At 41.3% G+C, this 17,128-nt stretch overlaps 1 protein-coding gene across 10 annotated transcripts in view; it reads right to left on the bottom strand.

Moving 5' to 3' along the window:
- The window catches only part of ralgapb (Ral GTPase activating protein non-catalytic subunit beta), a 146,293-nt gene that overhangs the window by 87,300 nt on the left and 41,865 nt on the right, over positions 1-17,128 (bottom strand). For all 10 annotated transcript variants that reach the window (XM_041204562.1, XM_041204570.1, XM_041204564.1 and 7 more), the window contains exons 6-8: positions 16,452-16,583; positions 15,667-15,845; positions 9,125-9,270 (exon numbers count right to left, since the gene is read on the bottom strand). In XM_041204562.1, coding sequence (XP_041060496.1) covers positions 9,125-9,270; positions 15,667-15,845; positions 16,452-16,583 — 457 coding nt within the window. The remainder of the gene's footprint in view (positions 1-9,124; positions 9,271-15,666; positions 15,846-16,451; positions 16,584-17,128) is intronic.

Genomic DNA, 17,128 nt, shown 5'->3' with positions numbered 1-17,128 from the left:
GGGAACTTCCAGGTGGTGGAGTTCCCATGTGTCTGCTGCCCTTGTCCTTCTAGATGATAGCGGTTGTGCTGCTACTGTGCGTCGGTGGTGGAGGGAGTGAATGTTTGTGGATGGGGTGACAATCAAGCGGCTGCTTTTTCCTGAATGGTGTCAAGCTTCTTGAGTGTTGTGGGAGCTGCACTCATCGAGGCAAGAGGAGAGTTTTCCATCACACTCCTGACTTGTGCCTTGCAGATGGTGGACAGGCTTTGGGGAGTCAGGAGATGAGTTACTCATTTTACTATTCCTAGCCTCTGACCTGCTCTTGTAGCCATAGTATTTACATGGCTAGTCCAGTTCAGTTCCTGGTCAATGATAACCCCCCAGGATGTTGATAGTAGGGGATTCAGTGATTGTAATGCCATTGAACGTCAAGGGGCAATGGTTGGATTCTCTCTTGTTGGAGAAGGCCATTGCCTGCCACTTGTGTGATGTGAATGTTACTTGCCAAGCCTGGATATTATCCAGGTTTTGTTGCATTTGGACATGGACTGCTTCAGTATCTGAGGAGTTGTAAATGGTGCTGAACATCGTGCAATCATCAGCGAACATCCCCACTTCTGACCTTATGATGGAAGAAAGTTCATTAATGAAGCAGCTGAAGATGGTTGGGATGAGGACACTACCCTGAGGAACTCCTGCAGTGATGTCCTGGAGCTGAGATGACTGACCTCCAACAACCACAGCCAACTTCCTTTGTGCTAGGTATGACTCCAATCAGCAGAGAGTTTTGCCCCTGATTCCCATTGACTCCAGTTTTGCTAGGGCTCCTTGATGTCACACTTGGTCAAATGCTGCCTTGATGTCAAGGACAGTCATTCTCACCTCACCTCGGGAGTTTAGCTCTTTTGTCCATGTTTGAACCAAGGCTGTAATGAGGTCAGGAGCTGAGTGGCCCTGGTGGAACCCAAACTGGATGTCAATGAGCAGGTTATAGCTAAGCAAGTGCTGCTTGATAGCACTTTTGACGAACCCTTCCGTTATCTAACTGATGGAGAGTAGACTGATGGGGCATTTGGCCAGGTTGGATTTGTCCTGCTTTTTGTGTACAGGACATACCTGGGCAACTTTCCACATAGCCGGGTAGATGCCAGTGTTGTAGCTATACTGGAACAGCTTGGCTAGGGGCGTGGCAAGTTCTGGAGCACAAGTGTTCAGTACTATTGCTGGAATATTGTCAGGGGCCATAGCCTTTGCAGTATCCAGTGCCTTCAGCTGTCTCTTGATATCTCGTGGAGGGAATTGAATTGGCTGAAGACTGGCATCTGTGATGCTGGGGTCCTCCAGAGGAGGCCAAGGTGGATCATCCACTCGGCACTTCTGGCTGAAGATTGCAGCAAATGCTTCAGCCTTATCTTGTGCACTGATGTGCTGGGCTCCCCCATCATTGAGGATGGGGATATTTGTGGAGCCTCCTCCTCCAGTGAGTTGTTTAATTGTCCACCACCATTCATGACTGGATGTGGCAGGACTGCAGAGCTTGGATCTGATCCGTTGGTTGTGGGATCGCTTAGCTCTGATTATCACTTGCTGCTTCTGCTGTTTGGCACGCAAATAATCCAGCTAGGAAAGAGGTTCTGAGGGAGTATGAGCAGCTAGGGGCTAAATTAAAAAAGCAGAACCTCAAAAAGGTATTCATCTCCAGATTACTATCTGAGCCAAGAGCATATTGGCATAGAGTAAATCAGATTAGAGCGTTAAATGTGTGGCTGAAATATTGGTGTGGGAGAAATGGGTTTCAACTCATGGGGGCACTGGCACCAATACTAGGGAAAGTGGGAGCTGTACCTGTGGGGTGTCCTTCACCTGTACCATGCTGGAGTGAGTGTTCTGATGAGTCATATAAAGGCGGTAGAGGGGGCTTTAAATTAAATAGTGGGGGGCAAGGGATCAAGTTTGAGAAGTTGTGATAAATTAAAGACCAGGCAAGGGAGGAAGGTAGGAATAAAGGAAATGATAATTGATGCGTGGCAGGTTTGTAAACTCTGCCCCTTCCTTAGAGTGCACCAACAGATAAGGCTAGAGGTTACAGAAATAGTAAAAAGACAGGACTAAAGGCTCTGTATCTGAATGCACATAGCATTCATAACAAAACAGATGAACTGACAGCACAAATATAAATAAATATTTATGGTCTGACAACAATTACTGAGACATGGCTGCAGGATGACAAAGACTGGGGCCTGAATATTCAAGGGTACATGATATTTAGGAAGGACAGGAAGCTAGGAAAAGGTGGAGGGGTAGCTCTGTTCGTTAAGGATGACATTGGTTCAATAGAGCTGACCTTAGTTCTGGAGATCAGGATGTAGGATCAGTTTAGGTAGAGATGAGAAATAGTAAAAAGGTAAGAAGTCACTTGTGGGAGTCGCTTATAGGCCCCCTAACAGTAGCCACACTGTAGGACAGGGCATATAGAAAGAAATGCTGGGGGCTTGTGAGAAAGGTACTACGAGAAATCATAGGTGACTTTAATTTACATATAGATTTGACAAATCAGATAGGCAAAGGTAGCCTGGATGATGAATTCATAGTGTGTTTTCAGGACAGTATCTTAGAGTAGCACATCTATAACCAGCCAGGGAGCAGGCTATACGAGATCTGGTAACGTGCAATTTGACAGGTTTAATTAATGACCTCATAGTGAAGGTACCCCTAGTAGTGGTGATCATAATATGATTGAATTTCACATTCAGTTTGAGGGAGAGGGGAAAGGATCTACGACTAGTATTTTAAACTTAAATAAGGGCAATTATGAGGGCATGAAGACAGAGCTGGCTAAAGATTTTTAAAATTCATTCACAGGATGTGGGCTTCGCTGGCTGGGCCGGCAAACTGGGAAATTAGGTTAAGGAATGCAGTGGCAGACAGTTAAGGAGATATTTCGGAATACTCAGAAAAGATACATTCCAGTGAGAAAGTCTCTAAGGGCTGAAAACACCATCCATAGCTAACCAAAGTAGTTAAAGATGGTATCAAATTGGAAGAAAAAGCATATCATTCCACAAAAATAAGTGACAGGCCAGGAAGACTGGACAGAATATAAAAGAACAGTAAATAATGACTAAAAGATTAATAAGGAGGGGAAAATCATGCTAGAAATATAAAAACAGATAATTAGAGTTCCTTTTTAAATGCCTGTAGAAAAGGACCAAGTAAAGTGGGCATTGGTCCTCTAGAGAGTGAGAATATGGAATTAATAATGAAAAATTAGGAAATGGCTAGATGAATTGAACAGATATTTTGTATGTGTTTTCACTGCAGAGGATACAAATACATTCCAGAAATAATTGCGAATCAGGAGATGAAAGGGAGGGAGGAACTTAAATCAATTACAATCACTGGGGAAAGGTTATTGAGAAAATTCTTAGCACTAAAAGCTGACAAGTCCCCAGATCCTGATGGACTTCATTCTGGGGTCTTATAAGATGTGGCTGCTAAGAAAGTATATGTATTGGTTTTATTTTTCCAAAATTGTCTAGATTCTAAAAAGGTCCTATCAGGTTGGAAAATAGCAAATGTGACTCTATTCAAGAACAGAAGGAGATAGAAAGCCAGTTAGCTTAACAACGTCATAGGGAAATTGCAGGAATCTATTATTGAAGTAGTTATAGCTGGGTTCTTAGAAAATCTCAATTCAATCAGGCAACAGCAACATGGTTTTGTGAAAGGGAAACCATGTTTGACTAATTTATTGGCATTCTTTGAGGAAGCAACATGCAATGTGGATAAAGGGGAACCGGTGGATGTACTGTACTTAGATTTCCAGAAGGCATTTGAAAAGGTGCCACATCAAAGGTTACTGTAAAATAAGAGCTCGTGGTGGAGGGGATAACATATTAGCATGGACAGAGGATTGAATAGCTAAGAGTAGGCATAAATGGGTCATTTTCAGGTTGGCAAGATGTGACGAGTGGAATGCCATAGGGATCAGTGCTGGGGCCTCTTCTATTTACAATTTACATCAATGACTTGAATGAAGGGACCGAATGTATAGTTGCTGAACTTGCTGATGACACAAAGATAGGTAGGAAAGCAAGCTGCAAAGGGGACATAAGGAGTCTGCAAAGGGATATAGATAGGTTAAGTGAGCGGGTAAAAATCTGGCAGATGGAGTATAATGTGGGAAAATATGAATTTGTCCCCTTTGGCAGGAAGAATATAAAAGCAGCATATTATTTAAATGGAGAGAGATTGCAGAACATGATAGTACAGAAGGATCTGGATGTCCTGGTACATGTATCAGGAAACGTTAGTAAGCAGGTACAGCAAATGGTTAGGAAAACAAATGGAATGTTCTTGTTTATTACAAGGGGAATGCAATATAAAAATAGGCATGTTTTGTTACAGTTGTACAAGGCATTGGTGAGGCCAAATTTAGACTAGTGTGTACAGTTTTGGTCTCCTTATTTAAGAAAGGATATAAACGTGGTAGATGCAGTTCAAATAAGATTCACTCGAATGGTACCTGAGATTTGGGGGGTGGGGGGGAGCACTATCTTATGATGAACTGTTAGACAGGTTGGGCCTGTTCCCATTGGAGTTTAGAAGACTGAAAGGTGATCTTATCACTTTTGAATCTACGAGTTGGAGCAGGAGTAGGCCACTCGGCCCTTCGAGCCTGCTTCACCATTCAAGATCATCATGGCTGGCTCCCGCCTACCCCGATAACCCTTCACCCCTTGTTTATCAAGAATCTATCTCTGCCTTAAAAACATTCGAAGACTCTGCATCCACTGCATTTTGAGGAAGTGAGTTCCTAAGACTCAGAAAGAACTTCTTCTCATCTCTGTCTTAAATGTCTTATTTTTAAACAACGGCCCCTAGATCTAGAGTCTCCCACAAGAGGAAACGTCCTCTCCACATCCACCTTATCAAGTTCCCTCAGGATCTTATATGTTTCAATCAAGTCACCTCTTACTCTTCTAAACTCCAGTGGATACAAACCTAATCTGTCCAATCTTTCCTCATAGACATCCCGCCCATTCCTGGTTTTGGTTTAGTAAACCTTCTCTGAACAGCTTCTAATGTATTTACATCCTTCTTTAAATAAGGAGACCAATACTGTACACTGTACTCCAGATGTGGTCTCACCAGTGTCCAGTACAACTGAAGCATAACCTCCCCCTCACCATTTAAATAATATGCTTCTTTTCTATTCTTCCTACCAAAACAGACAAGTTGACATTTGCTCACATTATGCTCCATTTGCCCACTCGCTTAACCTATGTCTCCTTGTATCCTCCTTATGTCCTCTTCACAACTTACTTTCCTACTTATCTTTATATCAGCAGCAAATTCAACAACTGTTCCTTCGGTCCCTTCATCCAAGACATTTATGGAAATTGTAAAAAGTTGAGGCCTCAGCACTGATCCCTGTGGCACTCCACTCCGAACCGTCAGCCTGAAAATGACTCATTTATGGCTACCCTCTGTTTCCTTTTAGCTAGCCAATCTTCTATCCACCTACCCCTTACACCATGAGCTTTTATTTTCTGCAATAACTTCATGTGCCTTCTGGAAACCCAAGTACAGTACATCCATTGGTTCCCCTCTATCCACAGCACATGTGGCTCCTTCAAAGAACTTCAGTAAGTTTAAAAACAACTTCCCTATTCACAAAACCATGTTGACTCTGCCCGATTGCCTTTAATTTTTCTAAGTGACCTGCCATAACATCTTTAATAATAGCTTCCAACATTTTCTCCTATGACAGGTGTTAAGCTAACTGACCTGTAGTTTCCTGCTTTCTGTCTCTCTCCCTTTTTGAATACATTCGCTATTTTCCAACCTTCTCAGGTTCTAGGGAACTTTGGAAAATTAAACCCAACGTATCAGCTATTTCACTAGCCACTTTTTTTAAGAACTAAATATGAATTCTATCACTGAAACATAAGATCCTGAGGGGAACTAGACAGATTGAATGCTGAAAGCATGTTCCCCTTTGTTGGACAGACTAGAACTAGGGGACAGAGTTTAAAAATAAAGGGTCTCCCATTTAAGACAGAGATGAGGAGAAATTTTCTCTCTCAGGTCGTGAATCTTTGGAACACTCTTCCCCAGAGAGAAGTGGAGGCAGATTCAATGAATAGTTTTAAGGCAGAAGTAGATAAGATAGATGCTTGATTAGCAAAGGGAGTCAAAGGTTATCGGAAGTAGGTGGAACGTGGACTTGAGGCCACAATCTGATCAGCCATGACCTTAGGGAATGGTGAAGTAGGCTCGAGGGACTGAATGGCCTTATCCTGCTCTGAATTCAAATGTCCGTATGTATATTACAGGGTGCTGTTAAAGTAATCTTGGCGAGTTGCTGTACTGCACCCTACAGTTTGCACATTCTGCAGCCACAAGCAGTGGAGATGGAAGAATTGGCTATTTTGTACATTAACTAGGGTAGCGACAAAACTAGCTGATCTGCCTTGGATGACATTGAGCTTCTTAAGACATTTGCAGCTTTATCAACTAGGTATGTGAGTATTCCATCGCAACCCTGGCTCAAGCCTGTAGATGGTGAAGGAATTCTGAGTCAGGAGGTAAGTCACACAAGAGTATTAGTTTCTGCCCTGATCTTGTAGCTACAGTATTGAATAGTTTATTCAGTTTAACTTCTGTCAATGGTGACCCAAAGATGTTGATGGTGGTGCCATTCAAGGTCAAGGGAGATGACTGAGCTTGAAACGTCAACTGTGCTCTTCTCAGTTTTTCCAGGTATTTCTGTTTTTGTTTTAAATTAATGTTGTTTGGTGCCCAACTTATTGACCAATGCAAAGGTTTTTCTGATTTACCTTAACCAAACCTTTCAAATTTGAATATGGTTATACTATTAGATCGTATCTTAACACCCTTTTCTCATTAATTTCAAGAAACCCAATTTCTTCAGCCTCTCCTGGTAATATAACTCCCTAACAATTGGTATCACCGAAGTGAATTTCTTCTGCACTTGATGGCTTTAATGTTCTTCCTCAAGTAAAAAGCGAAACAAACGGACACAACGGCCTGATTCTTTTGGTCTCTGGATCGGAGACCAGACCTATGACCCCAGATGTGTGCTGGAACCCTGTGGGGATCCAGACCTATGACCCCAGATGTGTGCTGGAACCCTGTGGGGATCCAGACCTATGACCCCAGATGTGTGCTGGAACCCTGTGGGGATCCAGACCTATGACCCCAGATGTGTGCTGGAACCCTATGGGGGTCCTGACCTATGACCCCAGATGTGTGCTGGAACCCTGTGGGGGGTCCTGATGCGCTGAATTCCGTGGAAATTGCTTGGGACCCTTCGCAAAAGTCTCTGATTCTTCGGACAGTTCTGCGGTACTTACCTGGATCATTACTCAGGAAATGTTAGGCAGATTAAAACCTAGTCTAACTCCCGGTAACTACAGAACTGACCCTTCCCAATCACTCACACTGACCCTTTGACTTGACAAGCCCCTGGCCCAACCCACCCGCCTGCCACCCAACTCACTTATACCTCACCCACCTACCCATCACACTCATTCATCCACTCACCCATTCACTAACATTCACAGTGGACATTTAAAATTACTATACAGCAGATAGTGCTGTAAACAGTGTGTCTGGTCTTCCCTGACGCTACAGTGCTGTGATGGAGCTCTTCATTTCTGGAGAAGCCGGGCTTGGAAGACCCAACAAGAAACGTGGAGCAGCGTCAGGACAGGGGAAAGTCCGAGTGGAGTGGCAATCTGACGATGATCGCTGCTTTGCAAAAGAGCAGCACCTTTATTCTAACTGCAGCCTAATCAGTGATTTGTGCTGGTTTAGTCGCTTTTCTATGTTTTTCGATGCCCACAGTTGTAGTACAAACTACCTGAAAAGGTTATCAACCTATAACCCTTAAAATGGGTCTGATAGTGAACCAAGGTTATAGTGATATCAATAGATAAGTTTAATTCACCTGATCACAGAGTCATAGAAACTACACAGGAGGCTGTCAGTTAACTTAGAGCTAACTATTCTAACCCCATTTCCCTGCCTTCCCCAAATCTTTCTTGCTCATACAATTCTCTTCTAAATGTTCGTGTCTTTTCCTCACTAGCCCGCTGTGCGTTGGCGTTTCATGTTCTAATAACCCTGAATAGAAAACAGATTCTAACTTCCCTCCATTCTTCTGATGATCATCTGGGCCTGTGCTAATTAATGATTCACCAAACGCAAACAAACTTTCAATATGTACTGTCTCAATTTTTCATTATTTTGAAAACCTTGACTGGATTCACAGTTAAACTTCTCTTCCCCAGTGAGAAAGATCCATTAATGAATGAGCTTTTCTCTATAAGTATAACCACGCATTCCCAGTATCATTCTTGTGATACTTTATCATTCCCTACATGACTTGAAGATCCTTCCAGTAATGAGGTGCCATAGTGTGCACTAACGAATGTCTTATATTAACTCAATGTCATTTTCTTGCTCCAGTTTTAAAACCCAGAATGCATTTTGCCTTTTACCTGGCCTTTTCCACCTGCAACCCAACCTTTAAAGACTTATGCATCTCTTCTTCCTCTGCCCAAGCAAGAGTCACAGTGCTTGAAGTACACTTCCTTTCACTGTTCTTTTCTCTCCCAAAAGTGTACTTTACATTGAACTGCAACTACCATCCATCTTCCCATTCCTTCCTGTGACCCCCTGCATGTTTCTCTCACAATTTCTTATACTTTCTAATTTAGTATCAGCAAACAAAACGTCATTATTCCTCATTTACCTATGTCCAATTCATTTCCATAAATTGGACAAGATGTTCCATGACAGATCCCTACAACCTGCCAATATAGGCAACATCCCTTTAACCCTAATCTTTGTTTCCTGTTCCGCTGAATTAAGAAGAGAATACACTAAGCTTTTATGAAGCATACATGCGCTGTGGAAGGAGTCAGCATGAGAGTCATACGTTTTCTTCATTCCAAACTTTATGCTTGTACTTGGTGATGACTGAAGTGGTGTAGGTTAATGTTTGGAAGAAGGCTGCAAGCCTGTGCAGTCAAATTAGGTCCGTCTGGCATGGAGCGGCAAGAGGCATGGGTACAATATCAAACTGAAAGGGTAAAAAAAGGCACCAACTTACTGAACTTGTTTTAACAGTTGCCTTTGTAACGGTGACAGACCGCATTCTCCGAGGGGGTGTTGTGTTCATGGTACTGCTTGCTTGCGGCATGTTTAGCCTATTGACTGGAGTAGGAGGGGCACTATCTGAACGAGGTCGGGAAATACCTGCAAAAGAAAACGTACAGATGCACAGAGCATCCACCATTAACTCCCAGCTATTCAATAACTCTTCAAAAGAAAATGTGCCCCACCAGTTTAGTAACAATTTCAGGAGGAAACATTTAGTACAGAACAGTTGTAGAACACAGCAACAGTAAAAGCTGACTAAAATAGCTGGCTTCGCTCGTGCAACACGTGACAGGTTTTTTTTGATAACAAGTGTTTCTTTCAAAGGAATGTATGTGGGTGCTGTACAAAGCTATAAATCTCAATTAAGCATTGCAGCACCATAAAGATTTGGTCAGGGAAGTAATTCATCATTTGCTGACAGTTGGTGCAAATTATAGAACCAATAGTTAGTAATATCCTACCTGGGGAAAAGATATTTCCTCTCTCAAGTTAACTCTTTTATGCCGAGATCCAAGGAGGCAGAGAGCACCTGCCTATAATTCTAGGATATTGTTCTGTGCGCAATGATTAATGGGTACAGCAGTCTCAGACTGACAGTTACAGAATGAGTCTCAGGCAGGTTTGCGGCACTCTGCTCCAGAGATACACTCAGGAGCTATACTGTTGCAAAGTGGAAATAACTTTGCAGCTACAAGAAAACAGTTGGGTCAGCCATAATTAGGCAGCATGGTTCTTTAGTGACATAGTTCATGAACTGTTGAATCACTGCTTTGTCACTGAAGTTACAGAACTGTTTCGAGGAAATTGTCTACAATGCTTCCTGTTAAACATAGGGCTGATAGTTTCATCAATGGGTAATACTTGGATAGTTGAATCTTTTTTTCTGCATACCTTCCAAATGCTGCCCCAAGCCCTGCACTATTGTGTCTGATCTGCTCCCCCAAAATGCTGTGTTCACCAAGTCATTATGAGGCAAACAGAGATACAAGAGAAACATTGAAGCACACATCAGCCATGATCTCACTGAATGGCAGAACAGACTTGAGGGGTTGAATGGCCTCCTCCTGTTGTCATTTTTCTTTCCATATTCGTCATCTCCTTGAGCACAGTTGATCAGGAAGCAGGGACAGCAGCAAAAAGTACTCAAAAAACAGATAAGTTATGTCAAAGAGGCTGGATTTAAACAGTGAGGAAGTAACTCTTCAGCTGCACCAAAAGTCTTGATCAGACTCCATCATGAACACTGAATTCAGTTATAAGCACTGAACCACAAGATATATTGGCCTTGGAAGCATGGATTAACTAGAATGATGCTAGACTTCAAAGGTTAAAACCCAAGGTAGGCTGCATAAACATAGCTTGCATTCCCCCAAAACTGGATGGTTGAGGGGCGCTCTATCTAGGGCCTTAAATTGATATAGCAGGTACAAATAAATTGTTTCCTCTGGTGGGGAAACCAGAATGAAGGCTTAATATCAAATTTAGAGTCTAGGCTTGTGCATGTGAAATCAGGAAGCGCATTTTCCATACATAAGGTAGTGGACATCTGAAAGGCTTTCTCACTCTCCACAAAAAAAGCTACAGATGCAGGAGGTCAACAGAAATTTTTAAAATTGAGGTTGATAGAATTTTATTAGGTATCACAAAGATATCAAGGGATATGGATCAAGTGGAGTTTGGATAAAAATCAGCCATGATCTAACTGAATGGTAGATTAGGTTCCAGGGATGAATGGTTTACTCCTGTTCCTATGTTTCTCCTAGCAGTATAGCAGAAATCAGTAAGAGTGCTTACAGGAAACAAAAGCATCTCCACTGCCATGGCTTCTCACGCAGATGCTTCAAAACACTGCCCAATTTAATTTTACACCCTAAAAGGTACATACGAGCGCCATGAGAAAGCATGAGACTAGAATGACACAGACAGCTGGAGGCCATTCTACCCACTGTACCTGTGTCGGCTCTTCCAATCAGACCCACTCCCTGCCCCTTTCCCCATAACCCTGCAATTTTCTCCCTTTTCAAGTAAATATCTGTTCCCTTTTGTCCCAGTGTTTTTTCCATGTTTTCTACTGTGTGCATGTTTCGATATTTTCTCACCTTTCCCCACACCAGTAATGCCCCTTAACCGTTAAGTTACCTGCCAACACACTATCAAAACTCAGAAATTGTCTAAGATATCAGAGGGGGGCCTGTCAACTGTGCTTGAAACTCGACAATGCCAATGCCTTTAGAAAAGGACGGGCAGAGAGGAAACTGGAGAGAGAAAAACTCATTTCAAAATGTAATACAATATTATCATATTGAAAGTATTGTCACTTCACTAATACCAACTTCAACTGTTAATGGGGCAAAGATTTCAGAAGTAGCTTTCAAATTACACTACATGTGGCAACAGCTTCCACACAGTTCTTAGTCAGCAATACCATTGAACTGCGAAATGAGAATCAGCACCAGTGTACAACAATTAATATTCATTTATCCACAAAAAGAAATTGAAAATCAGGAGAAAGAGAGAAGAATCAGCGTTCTCCTGCATTGCCAACTTTTGTGGAAACAACTTAAAGATGCAGTATTCTTATAAATCGGCTTGCAAAGCAATTAAAGAAACCTCCTATTCCACATCCCACCATAGAGAAAAGTGAAAATCAGTTGGAAAGTTGGAGATAGGAATGTTAACTGAATGGATTGCTCAGGTTGATGCTTGCTATTGGCTCTCAAGCCAGACAGGGCCCTTGTAACTGTAAAATCTGCTGTGCAAGTCTTAACAGTATACAGAATTTTACAGCACTGAAACAAGCCATTTATCCCAATGGATCTGTGCAGCTGTTCATGTTCTGCATGAGCCTCCTACCTGACTTACAAATTTTTATGACTTGTAACTTGGAAGTGTGATCTTTACTGGTATTCAATGTAGGTGGAACAAAATTTGAATATGCAGCCAAATTAGAAAATGTTTTACATTAGAATAAAAAAGATACAATTTGCTCTACATTTCACTACCACACACAAGTATAAAGGGTTTTTGACCAGACTAACAAATCTGACTTAATGTGTCAGGTAATGCACATGCTTGTATTAAGACAAGATGTGAGTTGGACATCAAACCCATGATTTTCAATAAGCAAATTCTTGTTTTATTCAATGTGATCTGCAATTCCACCCCCCCCGCAAAACTAAACGATTTTGAATATCTTTAAATTTAACCACCCATGGGAATTCAAGCTTAACACCTTTGCAATTTTGAGCATTGACTAGAGAAATGGACAGAAACCTGGGTGCATTTTAGAGATTTATTCTCCTTTTGGTGATATTTTGTTTGACAAGCTGAAAATGATGCTAGGGAGGAGCATGGAATTCTCCAAAAGACGAAATACACCAAATGGCAAGAGATACCATTGAAGCAAATGCTAAATATTTGCAGACCAGGCAAAGTTTGGTATCTTAATGATAACAGAATTAAACAAAAACTAAAAGGTGGTGCATTTAAACAATTAAGATAACTGCAATTTGTACTATTCTACATACTGTGCACCATCCCCTCTTTCCATTTTTAAGCCCTTCGGTGAGTTTCAAAATTGTCAATTACAGGGTCAGGCAAGAAAATACGAAGTGTGCAAAAATGGGAGTGTGTTGCTTGCATCTGCATGGTCGTATTAAACAGAATACTGCAGCTTTAAAAATCCTGCTGTTATTATAAATCAGATTGGCAGGAAACGAGGAGTGCATTGGTAACCCTTATACCAGCTCCATGTTATTTGATCAATGATGGAATGGGCCAAATGCTCAAGGCTTTATACCATAAGGGGGTAACCTTTCCCGAATGATATTGGTCCTTGCAATGCCTATGAAACAAGAAGAAGCATGGCACTGTTTAAAAATACAAAAATTGTTTTCAGTATGAAATTCAAAAATAAACTTTCTAAAACTTAAAAACCTGGCTGGAAATTGTTCACAGCATCTTTTTGCAGCTACTTACCAAGCAGTCTAAAAGTTCATCAGCTCAGGAACTGCTGGACGTTCACCTTACATAATTATTGACAAACATGAAACTAGTTTAACTGAATGCAAATGCCAGCCAAATAATTCTGAGCTTCTTTGGCAGCAATAAGAGGGCAGGGGCCAAGAAAAAGCAGACTAAAAAAAAAATTAACAACCATTACCATAAATAATTATAAACCCACGTTTACTTGACATGATTACAAACCCATTATTGTGTTGTGGAGTACCTAAAAGATACTCAACACAGAGTTGACTGTAAGTAGATTGAACAGTAGTTCTTTATTTAGTACAAGTGTGCACACAAGGGAAAAGCTCTTTCAGAAAGCGCTAAAGGGCATATATATATAGTCTTTTGGGTGACTCATCATTAACTCAATGATCTTACCTTGTATGTCTAATTGTTACATCCTTAATTACAAATGAGTTTACAACATAAATACGGAATGACCTGCTCCTCATTTCCACTGTTCTAGAGGAATTTTGTAAAACAATCATTGAATGCACAAACAATGTTTACAGTTCACTTCAAGACATAAACCTTGCGTATCTATCTTGATATTTTGCTGTCGTGCTAATTTACCTGCCTATCTCAGCTTGACTCGGAGGTTAAGCAGTTTATTACCGTACAACTCAGACCATTTATCAACTTATTTATTCTGATCCAAAGGTCACATTCCTTTAGCTTGATCATGGACTGCCCCATGGGCTAGTCATTAGTTTCTGCATCTGGCCAAAAGGTCATATTCATTCTAGCTTTTAAAAAAGACTGTAAACACTTAAAAACTTGTGCCCACAACTTGGCCAAACCTGGGTAATTACATGATGCATCCTGATATGCCTCCTCAATCGCCAGGTATGATTACAAACCCAATACTGTATATGATTAAAAATGCACCACTATCGGGTAGGATTACAAACTTCAGGATTTTTGCTCAAGACTAAATGGGTAAAACTAGAATTGTGTTTGGTGCTAGTGCACTCAGGCGTTGCACCTGCACTGTGCAAGGCAAAACATGGAATGGATATAAGGCAGGCACCAGTTTTCAACTGGCACAGAGACAATACAACAAGCTACTCAAAAAATGGTAGCAGTGCAAGATTATTCATAACAGGGCATTTGAAAGGATAATTTGTACACTCACCATAATAATGTGTAATCTAGAACAGACCATAATACAAAGAACATAAGATTATGAAAGAATTATTAAATTTTCCACCCATATAATCTTTAAGGAGACATTTATCATGGTTTATTTGTCGTCTCAAATCCACCTATTGCCATGTTGCCCCTTCCAATCCCCTCAATTTATCCTCAGCTGACACGTCTTTAGCCGTCAGCCCTCATGATTATTTCATTTGCACTTGCTTTTGTTTTTGGCCCTTAGATCCATTTCGCCTCCTTAGCTAGGCAATGTGATCTTTCCAATCTTTCGACCATTTCTTAGTAGAGGAAAATAATGGCTTTACCAGGAATTTCATGATTGTTTTCAACAGCCAAAGTTATCACTGACCTGAAGGCCCTAGAATACAGGATCCATCCCTGCTGCATCACCCCAGGGACATCAGTTACAAGGAGTTGGCCGCGAAAGCACACAACTTCAAATCAGACTGGATGATGCTGTGGAGCCATCCAGTTCTCGGAAACCATCCTACAGGTTGGGAACTGCAGGATTTCACGTCCATGCCATGATTTTCTAGGTTTAGGCTGCCTTGAAGTGATACTTGGCTCTCCATAAAATCGCGGTCCCCTGTCAGTGCTTTCTGGGGTGGGCTATGCAGATTGAGTCGGCAGAGCTGCCTAGTAAAGGAGGTGCCATCCTGGTTTTGAAAGCAAAGGGAAATTGTATTGCTGTTTACATAGGGAATAGAAATGATGAGACACTTTGCGGCCTATTACGCAATAAAAAATTCATCTGGGATTACGTTGCTGGATGCATGTTATTAGAAAAGGTACCTCATCTACACAAAATACAACTGCTTCGTTTGACGAAAGCTGAACAGCAGAAATCAGGCCAATATTAAATTATGTAGTGCACAGCATATCCGTTAGCTCTCTACCACCAGAGATATTCAGGAAAAAGGAGAGGAAGAACAAAAGAGGTCTCAATTTATAAGATATTTGAACCAATACAAAACAAGGAATTACAGCTCAGTGCCTCTGTGACTTAGAAGGTCAATACTAAATACAATTTTATTATTTTGTTTTCATTTATGCCTTAAAAAAAAGGTCCAAGTATACCTGCATGCGGATTGACAATTAGAGAACAACAAGAAAAGGTCAGACATTGTCCTACTGTGCCAGACTTGAAGTTAAAGGGCACATCATGCTCCTGCTCAACACAAGCTGCACACAGTTCATGGTGGCATTGGTCAAATGCAGGGAAAGAATGCCTGCTCAACATTTTAACTGAGGTGTGATGCTTAGATATATAAATGAAAACAGAATATTAAAATGAGCATTAAAGCAGAACATTAAAAAAGCTAAAATTACCTAGAAAGGCATCCACCAGGCAGCTGATACCACGCATGGCTCGGAAGAAGATTTGAGGCAGTTGTTTAAGGCACGGATGTTGCATCATTTCCTGTGCCATCCCACTGACACTCAAAAGCTGCTCCTGGAATTTTGGTGTGGTGCTTATTATGGCTGGGTTACTCAGATCCACTGGGTTGCTAAAATGGAATAAAGGATTTAAAAAAAAATAAAGTTTCATCAGTGCAAAGTGGGTGCGAGTTAATTTAACTTATTCCGAATAACAACACAATTCACAAGGATCAAAACTATTTTCCCAATTTTCTATAACAGCTACAGTTTACAATGATCTCTGATTGTGATTTGACAGAGTAAATGAGGAAAGATTATTTCCTCCAGTTGAGAAGTCAGTGATGAGGGATTGAGGGATCAATTTCACATGCAGGTTGCGCTTTGCCACAGCGAACCGATGAGGCAGAGATCTATGGAGGAAAAAGTGGATAAACATTTGAAGCGGAGAAAGGGTATAGGGCTGTAGGGAAAGAGCAATGTGTTTGTTTTTTGATTTTTCCAAGAGCCAACACAGACAGCGTTCCCCTTCACTATTATAAAATTCAACGACAATATGCTTTTTTCAAATTGCAAAGTCATTTAGAGTTAATGTTTCACCAGATGTAAACATTTAATCTGATCAGGAAGGCCAGTAACTTTGCACAAGCTATTATCATGTTGTATGAGCAGCCTGAAAGGCAGGCCATGTATCTTTACAGCTGTTAAATATACACAAAGAGCTTATGCATTCTCACCTAAGCATGTGCAAAATACGAAACCAAGTCTGTGAAATACAGTCATTGTCCATTTCTGCTGGAATCAGGATTGCATCTTCATCTGGAACTTTGAATGGAGGGAATGAGGGACCATAGGTAAACCGCAATAACCTATTGGAAAGGGAAATAACATTTAAATACAATTAAAAAAAGAGTAGCCCTTGTTCTACACACAAAGAACTAACTTCATTCTCAACTGCCCCGTCTCTGTATACCTGGGATCATCTTTCTCCATTGGAAAGTTAAATTTATTAAACAAATATACTCACCAAATGATTGGCTTACAACAATTTATAATGCAGCAAATAGTCAAGGGACAATAAAACCTGAATCAGGGAACTGGGCGGTGCAGTGGACTGGCATATGTTCTCAGAATTTAGGATCCAAGCTTGCATCCAACTTGTATTGATGGAAAGTCTCCCTGCTCTGTGTTTTTAAGGGCTCAAATGAAATATGGGTGGAACAGTGCGAGAGGACCACCCTGGTACAGGCAGTAAGCAGCACCTAGAAGAGAGTATGAGAGGAGGGCCCTGGGACAGGCAGTAAGCAGCACCTAGAGGAGAGTATGAGAGGAGGGCCCCAGGACAGGCAGTCAGCAGCATCTAGAGGATCTAATCTATCTAGTCTGTACTCAAGGAGGAGTATGGATAAAATAA

The sequence above is a fragment of the Carcharodon carcharias genome, chromosome 14 (assembly GCF_017639515.1).
Source record: "Carcharodon carcharias isolate sCarCar2 chromosome 14, sCarCar2.pri, whole genome shotgun sequence".
Taxonomy (NCBI): Eukaryota; Metazoa; Chordata; class Chondrichthyes; order Lamniformes; family Lamnidae; genus Carcharodon; species Carcharodon carcharias.
Note: the sequence above shows the minus strand (reverse complement) of the source record. Positions and strands in the feature narration are given on the sequence as shown.